Here is an 11,507-nt window from a genome sequence, read left to right as displayed (position 1 = left end):
GAATTCCCTACACCCAGACAGTCTTTAGGAATGTCAGAGACCTGGCAGTGTGGTTGCCAGGACAACAACCTCTCTCTCAAGAAGTGAGCAAGACAAAAGGGAGCTGATTGTGGACTACAGGAAAGTAGAGGGCCCCATTAAACTATCCGACGGGGCTGTAGTGGAGCGGGCGAGAGTTTCAAAGTTCCTTGGCGGTCCACATCACAAGAAACTAACATGGTCCAAGCACACGAAGTACAGTCGTGGAAGAGGGCACGACAACACCTTTTTCCCCTTCGGTATGGTAAACTGCTTTGGCTTCTTGGACCGTAAGGCGCTACAGGGGTAGTCTATCACCCAGTACATCACTGGCGGTCAAAGCTTCCTGGCCATCCAGGAACCTATTACTAGGCGATGTCAAGAGGAAGTACCTAAAATTGTCAAAGATTCCAGTCACCCTAGTCATAGACTGTTTTTCTCTGCCACCACGGTGCGAGCGTACCGAGCTTCAAGTGTAGGTCCCAAAAGGCTAAATAAACAGCTTCTACCTCCAAAGCCATAAAACTGACTGAACAATTAATCAAAATGGCCACCCAGACTATTTACATTGGACCCCCCTTTGTTTTTTACATCTGCTACTCGCTGTTTATTATCTGATGCAGTCCACTTACACCTACCTTACAAAGACCTCGACTAACCCTGTTACCCCCGCACATTGACTCAGGTATACCGGTACCTCCTGCATATAGCCTCGTTATTGTATGTTATTTTATTGTTTTATTTTGTTATCTATTATTTAGTTATATTTTTCTTATCTTTTCTTGAACTGCATTGTTGTTAAGGGCTTGTTTATTTATTTATTTTTATTAACCTTTTATTTAACCAGGTAGGGCCAGTGAGGAACCAAGTTCTCATTTACAAACTGCGACCCTGGCAAGATAAAGCCAAAGCGCTCCGAACACAAACAACAACACGGAGTTACACATGGAATAAAACAAACCTACAGTCAATAACACAATAGAAAAGTCTATATACAGTGTGTGGGAAAATGAGGTAAGATTAGGATGGTTAAGGCAATTTAAATAGGCCGTAGTGGCGAAATGAATACAATTTAGCAAAATAACCACCGTAGTGATAATGTGCAGAAGATGAATGTACAATAGAAATACTGGTGGGTGCGAAGAGCAAAACACAGAATAAACAATATGGGATGAGGGTAGTTGGTGGGCTTATTTTACAGATGAGCTAATGTACAGGGTGCAATGATCTGTAAAGCTGCTCTGATAGCTGATGCTTAAAAGTTAGTGAGGGAGATTATGGAGTCTCAGCGTTGTGATTTTTTGCATTCGTCCAGTCATTGCAGCAGAGAACTGGAAGGAAAGGAGGAATTGGCTTTGGCTTGGGAATGGACCATGAATATACCTTGCTGTGAGCGGTGCTACGGGTGGGTGCTGCTATGGTTACTAGTGAGCTGAGATTTGAGGCGGGGCTTTACCTAGGCAAGACTTATCGCGCAAATAAGATGGGTTTGGCGACGAATATGAAGCGAGGGGCCAGCCAATGAGAGCGTACAGGTAGCAAGTGTGTGGTTAGTATATGGCTTTGATGAACGAAACGGATGCACTTGTTAGACTGCCATCCAATTTGCTGAGTAGAGTGGTTGGAGCTGTTATTTTGTAAATGGACATCACGAAGTCAAGGATCTGTAGGATAGTCAGTTATACGAGGGTATGTTTGCCAGCGTGAGTGAAAGATGCTTTTGGTTGCGAAAATATGGAAACCGATTCTAATGTAATTTTGTATTGGAGATGCTTAATATGATTTTGGAAGGAGAGTTTAAGTCTAAACCAGACACTTTAGTATTTGTATTGTCCACATTATTCTTAGTCAGAACTCGTCCAGAAGTAGTGATGTTGGCCGGGGCGGGCAGGTGCAGGCAGTGACGGTTGAAAGAGCCATGCATTTAGTTCTACTTGCATTTAAGAGCAGTTGGAGGCCATGGAAGGAGAAAAAGTTTTGTTTATGGCATTGAGCTCGTCTGGAGGTTATTAACACAGTGTCCAAAAAGGGCCAGCAGTATACAGAATGGTGTTGTCTGCATAGCAGTGGGGATCAGAAGAATCACCAGCATCAAGGAGCGACATCATTGGTTATGAAGGGGGCTGTCGATTGTCTAGAAACTTATTATTTGCTGACATGTATCTATGCTGAGAATCACATGTCAGCTTTCCTCGAGATCTTTGTATCCAGAGGTTCCATTGTAGCTCCGCGTGTCGGTTCTCCATTTTGTATTTAATGACCTGGGAAAAACCGTTGATGAATACCATGACCTGCGGAAACGGGGATGCAACCATGACCTGGGGAACGGGATGCAACCATGACCTGGGGAAACGGGATGCAACCAGCCCAGTTGCATCTGTATGCAGATGATACAGTCATCTATTCAAATGGTCCTGCTCTGGTTTCAGGCTGTTAAAGAGCTCCCAGGGCTGGTTTAGGCTGTTGGAGAACTCCAGGCTGGTTCAGGCTGTTAAAGAGCTCCAGGCTGGTTCAGGGCTTGTTTTAAAAATAGCTCCAGGCTGCGTTCAGGCTGTTTAAAGAGCTCCAGGCTGGTTCAGGGCTGTAAAGAGCTCCAGGGCTGGGTTCAGGGCTGTTTTGCGAGAACTCCAGGCTGGTTCAGGCTGTTAAATTAATGAGCTCCAGGGCTGGTTTTCAGGCTGTTTAAAGAGCTCCAGGCTGGTTCAGGGCTGTTATAGAGCTCCAGGCTTGGTTTCAGGCTGTTAAACGCTCCAGGCTGGTTTAGGCTTTATTAGAGCTCCAGACTGGTTCAGGCTGTTAAAAAGCTCCAGTGCTGGTTCAGGCTGTAAAGAGCTCCAGGCTGGTTCAGGCTGTTTAAGAGCTCCAGGCTGGTTCAGGCTGTTAAAGAGCTCCAGGGCTTGGTTCAGTGCTGTTTAAAGACTCCAGGCTGGTTCAGGCTGTTATTAGAGCTCAGGCTGGTTCAGGCTTTAAGAGCTCCAGGCTGGTTCAGGTGTTATAGAGCTCCAGGCTGGTTCAGGCTGTTAAAGAGCTCCAGGCTGGTTCAGGCTGTTTAAAGCTCCAGGCTGCTTTTAGTACCACAGGCCTCCCATATAGGTCTTAAACTAGCCATGAATGCATAAAAAATCATATATTGTATCTTTACAGAGCTCGGTTCTCAGCCAGAGAAGTTAGCATTTTTCACATGGAAGCCACATTCCATTGAAAAAGTGTCATTCCTACAAATACCTAGTCTATAGTCGATGAATGGATAATCTTGGAGGAAGCTAAAACTGGAAAATGTGTTTTTTATTTTCGTCAGAAGGCTAGCTTCCCACTTTTCTCCTTCTGTAATGATTATGGTATTCGATTGTCAGCATGCAGCCTCTTCTGTGCTACAGAGACTTGGCCTCTGTTTATCTGCATGGCTTAACGACTTTGTTACTAATGCGAAGTCATTCACCCACATTGCACCTGTACCAGAATGGTTGTGTGGACCTCACTTTTACTCACAGGCAGCTGTACTGAACAAAAACATATAAAAGCCAACATGTTAAAGTGTTGGGTCCCATTTTCATGAGCTGAAATAAAAGATTACAGATAGTGTTTCCATTGACACAAAAAGGCCTTTTTTTCTTCAAATATGTGCACACATTTGTTTACATCCTGTTCGAGCATGTCTCCTTGCCAAGATAATCCATTCCACCAGTCAGACTGGTGGAATATCAGGAAGCTGATAACAGCATGATTGCATATAAGCAAGGTCCACCTTGCGCAACGGATAATAAAAGGCCACTCTAAAATGTGGCAGTTTTTCAGACAACACAATGTCAACAGTGCTCAATTCTAGAGGAGCATACAATGGGCATGCTGTGAATACAGGGAATTTCACAGAGCTGATTGCCAAGAGTGGAATGTTATATTTCTTCTACATAAGCCTCCTCCAGATGTCGTTTAGAGAATTTAGCAGTTACGTCAATCGACCTCACAACCACATGAACCACGCCAGCCAGGACTTTCCACATCTGATTTCACCTTGGGATTGTCTGCAGGCGGTTGGAAAAAACTTTACCCAATTTCATTTGAGTAAAAGTAAAGATACCTTATAAAAATCACTCAGTAAAAGTGAAAGTCACCCAGTAAAATACTCTTGAGTAAAAGTCTAAAAGTATTTGGTTTTAAATCTACTTACGTATCAAAAGTAATGTATTGCTAGAAGTATACATCATTTCAAAATCCTTATATTAAACAAACCAGACGCGCACGATATTCTTGTTTTATAAATTTACAGATAGCCAGGGGGCACTCCAACCCTCATACATCATTTACAGATAGCCAGGGGAACACTCCAACCACTCTGACATCATTTACAGATAGCCAGGGGAACACTCCAACACTCAGACATCATTACAGATAGCCAGGGCACACTCCAACACTCAGACATCATTACAGATAGCCAGGGGAACACTCCAACCCTCACCCATCATTTACAGATAGCCAGGGGAACACTCAACACTCAGACATCATTTACCAGATAGCCAGGGGAACACTCCAGACACACCAGACATCATTACAGATAGCCAGGGGAACACTCCAAACACTCAGACATCAATTACAGATAGCCAGGGGACACACTCCAACACTCAGACATCATTACAGATAGCCAGGGAACACTCCAACACTCAGACATCATTTACGGATAGCCAAAGGGAACACTCCACACCTCAGACATCATTAACAGATAGCCAGGGGAACACGTCCAAACACTCAGACATTCATTTACAGATAGCCAGGGGAACACTTCCAACCCCCACACATATTTACAGATAGCCAGGGGCACACTCCAACACTCAGACATCATTACAGATCGCCAGGGGAACACTCCAACCCTCACACATCATTTACAGATAGCCAGGGGTACACTCCAACACTCAGACATCATTTACAGATAGCCAGGGGAACACTCCAACCCTCACACATAATTTACAGATAGCCAGGGGTACACTCCAACCCTCACACATCATTTACAAACTGAACAATTGTGTTTAGTGAGTCCACCAGATCAGTGGCATTAGGGACGACCAGGGATGTTCTCTGTTTAGTGAGTCATCCAGATCAGAGGCAGTAGGGACGACCAGGGATGTTCTCTGTTTAGTGAGTCATCCAGATCAGAGGCAGTAGGGATGACCAGGGATGTTCTCTTGATTGATTGTGAATTGATTGGACCATTTTCCTGTCCTGATAAGCATTCAATATGTAACAAGTACTTTTGGGTGTCAGGGAAAATGTATGGAGTAAAAAGTACATTATTTTCTTTAGGAATGTAGTGGAGTAATAGAAATAGTATAGTAAAGTACAGATACCCCAATAAACTAGTACTTTTTAAGTAGTACTTTAATGTATTTTTACGTTAGTACTTTACACCACTGATCGTCTGAGACCAGGCACACGGACAGCTGGTGAAACTGAGGAGTATTTCTGTCTGTAATAAAGCCCTATTGCGGGGTAAAACTTATTCTGATTAGCTGGGCCTGGCTCTCCAGTGGCTGGGCCTGGCTCTCCAGTGGTGGGCCTGGCTCTCCAGTGGTGGGCCTGGCTCCCCAGTGGGTGGGCCTGGCTCCCCAGTGGTGGGCCTGGCTCCCCAGTGGTGGGCCTGGCTCCCAAAGTGGGTGGGCCTGGCTCCCCAGTGGGTGCCTGGCTCCCCAGTGGTGGGCCTGGGCTCCAAGTGGGGTGGGCCTGGCTCCCCAGGTGGGTGGCCTGGCTCCCCAGTGGGTTGGGCCTGGCTTCCCCAGTGGTGGGCCTGGCTCCCAGTGGTTGGACCTGGCTCCCCAGTGGGTGGGCCTGGCTCCCCAGTGGGTGGGCCTGGCTCCCCAGTGGGTGGACCTGGCTCCCCAGTGGGTGGGCCTGGCTCCCCAGTGGGTGGGTCTATGCCCTCCCAGTCCCACCCATGGCTGTGCCCCTTCCTAGTAATGTGAAATCGATAGATTAGGGCCTAATGAATTTATTTAAATTGACTGATTTTCTTTATAGGAACTGTTACTCAGTAAAACTGTTGAAATTGTTGCATGTTGCATGTATATGTTTGGTCAGTATACATTGTTACTTGTTCATTTACAAAGCCCTTATTTTACCACTAGCAGTTACCAGACGCGGTCTTAAAGTCCCCAGGAACTTTACTGAGTTAGGCAAGACTGCCTTCTCCTATTGCGCACATGAGGCATGCTTCACCTAGATGTATTCGTGCCCCTAAGGCAAGCTTCACCTATATGTATTAGTGCCCCTAAGGCGTGCTTCACCTAGATGTATTCGTGTCCCTAAGGCGTGCTTCACCTAGATGTCTTAGTGCCCCTACAAACTTAAACCGTTTTTTAAAATGTTTGCAAATGTATTGAAAATGAYATCCAGACATATCAAATGTACATARGTATTCCCACCCTTGAGTCAATACTAATAGGATCACCTTTAGCATTATAGCTGTGAGTCTTTCTGGGTAAGTCTCTAAGAGCTTGGCACACCTGGATTGTACAATATTTTCACGTTATCATTTCTTTTTTTAATTCTTCAAGCTCTGACAAGTTGGTCGTTGATCATTGCTAGACAGCCTTTTTAAAGTCTTGGCATAGAATTTCAAGCCAATTTTGAGTCAAAACTGTAACAAGGCCACTCATGAACATTCAATGTCGTCTTGGTAAGCAACTTCAGCGTATATTTGGCCTTGTGTTTTAGGTTATTGTCCTGCTGAAAGGTGAATTCATCTCCCAGTGTCTGGTKGAAAGCAGACTGAACCAGGTTTTCCTCTAGGATTTTGCCTGTGCTTAGCTCCATTCGATTTATTTGTTTATCCTGAAAAACTCCCCAATCGTTAATGATTTCAAGCATACCCATAACATGATGCAGGCACCACTATGCTTGAAAATATGGACGAGTGTTACTCAGTAATGTGTTGTATTGGATTTACCCCAAATATAACACTTTGTATTCAGGACAAAAAGTGAGCTGCTTTGCCACATTTCTTTGCAGTTTTACTTTAGTGCCTTGTTGCAAACAGGATGCATGTTTTGGAATATTTTTATTCTCGGAAGACTTCCTCCTTTTCACTCTGTCAATTAGGTTAGTATTGTGGTGTAACTACAATGTTGTTGATCCGTCCTAAGTTTTCTCCTACCACAGCCATTTCACTCTGTAAATGTTTTTAAAGCCATCATTGGCCTTATCGTGAAATCCCTGAGCAGTTTCCTTCCTCTCCGGCAACTGAGTTAGGAAGGAAGCCTGTATATTTGTAGTGACTGAGTGTATTGATATACCATCCAAAGTGTAATTAATAACTTCACCATGCTCAAAGGGATATGCAATGTCTGTTTTTTTTTTTTTTTAATACCCATCTACCAATAGGTGCCCTTCTTTGCGAGGCGTTGGAAAACCTCCCTGGTCTTCGTGGTTGAATCTGTGTTTGAAATCCACTGCTCGACTCAGGGACTTTACAGATAATTGTATGTGTGGGTGTACAAAGACGAGGCAGTCAATAAAACATTATGTTAAACATGCRACTTATTATGTGACTTGTTCAGCACATTGTTACTCCTGAACCTATTTAGGCTTTAGGTAACAAAGTGGTTTCAATATTTTTYTGACTCAAGACATTTCAACTTTTAATGTTGTATTAATTTGTAAAAAAAATCGAAAAACATAGTTCCACTTTGACATTATGGGGTATTATGGGTAGGATACACAATCTCAACGTCATACATTTTAAATTCAGCCTACAAAACAACAAAATGTGGAAAAAGTAAAGGGGTGTATAATGTATTGTCTTTTTGGATAAAATAGTCTGTATCTGGTCGTCCATGTAGAAGCCTGGAGCAGCTCGTCCGGGCAGAGCCACTAGTATGATCGTCCCACGTAGCCACACCTTCCATTCTTTATCCAATCAGAGCCCTGACCACGACCAGAGGGAGGACGAATCTCCACAACAACGACGAATCGCCATTGGTGAGGTCTACAGTTATGCAGTGTGTTATTGATTGCCAGATCTAGGGTTGGGGTTTGCACTTTTGGGACTATTCCATTGATACTGATGTGCCAGGCAAAATCAATCAGGCACCAGCTAAACTATTTGAAAGAAAACAAATACTGTTTGAACCACAGGTTTGTGACATGATATCCTCCTTATAACTACCCACACATTTGTGTAACACACCAGTCTACATGAAGTGTTGCTGTGACTGATACCCTATAAAAAAGAAACTTCAAAGAGTGTATAGCACCTCTCAACATTCCTGTCTTGTGACAGCGCTTTCTCTTCTCCCACTCTCTGTTTCCTCTCACAGCGTCGTACACGCCACAGTCCAAAGACCAGAATGGAAACTTTCCAGAGAAGGTACAGTAAGACGGCCAATCAGAAGGAAAATCAGGGCCTTCAGGGTGGCAACGACACGGAAACASAAAGCTGACGCAATTATAATTTATAGAACACGATGTATTTATATTTCAGAAAATATCACAGAATCTACTCAAAGCAACGACTCAGCGWATAGACTCAGAAACCTCCGTCTCTGCGCTCCAGGTTTAGCCAAACTGACATCCTATTCCCTGTTCAGAGCCCAAGGCCCTGGTCAAAAGTAGTGCCTAAATGTTGGCAATTGGGAGCCATTTTGGACGTACCCCTGGTGTCCGTAGCCGTCCGTACGTCTGGAGGTTAGTATGGGATTGTTCACGGCAAAGAAGTGATATATATATATATATACAGTGGGGCAAAAAAAGTATTTAGTTAGCCACCAATTGTGCAAGTTCTCCCACTTAAAAAGATGAGAGAGGCCTGTAATTTTCATCATAGGTACACTTCAACTATGACAGACAAAATGAGAAAAAAAATCCAGAAAATCACATTGTAGGATTTTTTATGAATTTATTTGCAAATTATGGTGGAAAATAAGTATTATAGTGAAGACATCAAAACTATGAAATAATATTGAAGCATGTGCAAAGTTGTCATCATGGCAAAGGGTGGACACATGACAGGAAAACCAACCACCGGCCCAGGTGATAGGCTGATAGTGGTCAAGTTCCTGAGGTTCAAGGACAAGGTAGCTGTTCTGGAAAAGAGCCAAGAACTTGAGAGGAACGTATATCTTCCTCAACGAGGACTATCCTGAAGCTGGGCGCCAGAAGAGGAAAGAACTGATCCCAGCCATGAAAGCTGCCAGAGCCCCTGGGGACATTGCTTACATCTGCTATGACAGGCTCATTGTCCCCCCTCCCTCCCAGAAGCCTGGAAGGGATGAGAGAGGCAAGCTTCAACCCCGCAGCACACACACACACTTACACACACCAACTGATTAATGGACTGCTGTATGTATATTTTATTCTCWTTCTTGTTTACTCTTTTCCATATTATGTGTTTCTCTGATCAGCTACCCAGGAAATGGCTGGAAACATCCCATATTAATATATGGAGCCTTAGAAATAAGGTTCATGAAATCAACAACTTGCTAACATCAGATAACATTCATATATTAGCCATTTCTGAGACTCACTTAGATAATTCATTTGATGATTCAGCAGTAGCAATACAAGGATATTACAGTGCCTTGCAAAAGTATTCACCCCCCTTGGCATTTTCCTATTTTGTTGCAATACAACCTGTAATTTAAATTTGATTTTTATTTGGTTATCATGTAATGGACATACACAAAACAGTCCAAATTGGTGAGGCGAAAGAAAAAAAAGAACATGTTTCAAAAAAGTATTTAAAAAAAATTATGGAAAAGTGGTGCGTGCATAATTATTCACCCCCTATGCTATGAATCCCCTAAATAAGATCTGGTGCAACCAATTACCTTCTGAAGTCGCATAATTAGTTAAAGTCCACCTGTGTGCAATCTAAGTGTCACATGATCTTCATATTATCTACACCTGTCTGAAAGGCCCCAGAGTCTACAACACCACTAAGCAAGGGGCACCACCAAGGCAAGCGTACCATGTAGCGACCAAGGAGCTCTCTAAACACGGTCAGGACAAAGTTGTGGAGAAGTACAGGATCAGTGTGGCTGTTGAACAAGTTGAGGAGACTAAATTACTTGCATTACCTTAGATTGTAAACTGTCATGGTCAAATCTTTCCAACAATGTTGGAAAGATGGGAGAGGTCTGTCCGTAAAAAAGATACTCTGCTTTTTGACACCACACTCCACAAAGCAAGTTCTGCAGGCTCTAGTTTGTCTACTCTTGATTGTTGTCCAGTCGTGTGGTCCAGTGCTGCGAAGAAAGGACCAGTTAAGCTGCAGCTTGTCCAGAACAGAGCGCACGTCTTGCTCTTTCATTGTCATCAGAGGGCTGATTAGAAACCTATGCATGCCAGTCTTCTCTTGGCTAAGAGCCTAATAGAGCCCCTTATATAGAGCCCTATATAGAGCCCTTATATAGAGCCTTATGATAGAGCCCTTATATAGGAGCCCTTATATAGAGCCCTATATAGAGCCCTTATATAGAGCCCTTATAATAATGATAGCCCTTTATATAGAGCCCCTTATAAGAGCCTTATATAGCCCTTATATTAGACGTATTGCATTGCACTGTCTTCCATCTTCCTATTGCACAAAAGAACAGAAAATCTGGCTTTTCAAAAAACAGAGAGAAGCAGCACCTCACAGCACAGACGCCTCTCCCCTATTGGACCTAGAGAGAGTTTTGCTAGATGTGTATAGCGTTGATATGGAGGCTACGTGTGCCTTTAAACATAACAAGCATGTAGTTTCTGTACTTGAGCTATTCTTGTCTTTGATCTTCTCTGTCCTGTTTTCGTGTTTTTGTGTGGAGTAGCTGCTGCTAATGGGCATCCTAATAAAATACCAAATACTTTGAAGAATCTCAAATATAAAAAACTATTTGAATTTGTTTAACACTTTTTTTTTTGTTGGTTACTACATGATTCCATATGTGTTATTTCATAGTTTTGATGTCTTCACTATTAGTCTACAATGTAGAAAATAGTAAAAAAGAAAGAAAGAAAAACCCTTTAATGTGTAGGTGTTCAAAGAAGTTTGACCGGTTGTGTACATGTGATTCCTGTCCAAACATTTTCAGGAATCAATAATTATAAWTTGCAGTTATGCTCACGTCTTTGCATTCAAGACGACCTACACCATAATAGCAACTCACCCATTATTTTTCTCAATTGCCTTCTGCACATAATGTAAAATATTATATATCAATTTGTACATCAGAGGAGGACAAGGAGAACTGTTTCTGTATGTGCTGAGGGATAAAGTGACTGAAATACGATGAAGAATAAATTGCTGATCGTGTAAAATGATGAACTAATAGTTGTTCATTTCCTAAAACGCTGCAACCATTAAATTACAATAGTTGTTCATTTCCTAAAACGCTGCAACTTTAAATTACAAGAGTTGTTCATTTCCTAAAACGCTGAAACTTTAAATTACAAGAGTTGTTCATTTCCTAAAACGCTGCAACTTTAAATTACAATAGTTGTTCATTTCCTAAATCGCTGCAACA

The 11,507-nt window shown here is 42.8% G+C and overlaps 1 protein-coding gene across 1 annotated transcript in view; it reads left to right on the top strand.

Annotated features, from left to right (window-relative positions):
- The window catches only part of LOC112076539 (probable voltage-dependent N-type calcium channel subunit alpha-1B), a gene marked incomplete at its 5' end in the record, with an annotated part of 30,523 nt that extends 22,143 nt beyond the window's left edge, over window positions 1–8,380 (top strand). The window contains 3 exons of the mRNA XM_070441365.1: window positions 5,701–5,850; window positions 7,845–7,983; window positions 8,322–8,380. Coding sequence (XP_070297466.1) covers window positions 5,701–5,850; window positions 7,845–7,983; window positions 8,322–8,380 — 348 coding nt within the window. The remainder of the gene's footprint in view (window positions 1–5,700; window positions 5,851–7,844; window positions 7,984–8,321) is intronic.
- Between the last annotated feature and the right edge of the window lie 3,127 nt (window positions 8,381–11,507).

This window comes from Salvelinus sp. IW2-2015, unplaced genomic scaffold (assembly GCF_002910315.2).
Source record: "Salvelinus sp. IW2-2015 unplaced genomic scaffold, ASM291031v2 Un_scaffold3820, whole genome shotgun sequence".
Taxonomy (NCBI): Eukaryota; Metazoa; Chordata; class Actinopteri; order Salmoniformes; family Salmonidae; genus Salvelinus; species Salvelinus sp. IW2-2015.
This window is presented reverse-complemented; position numbering and strand designations above follow the sequence as displayed.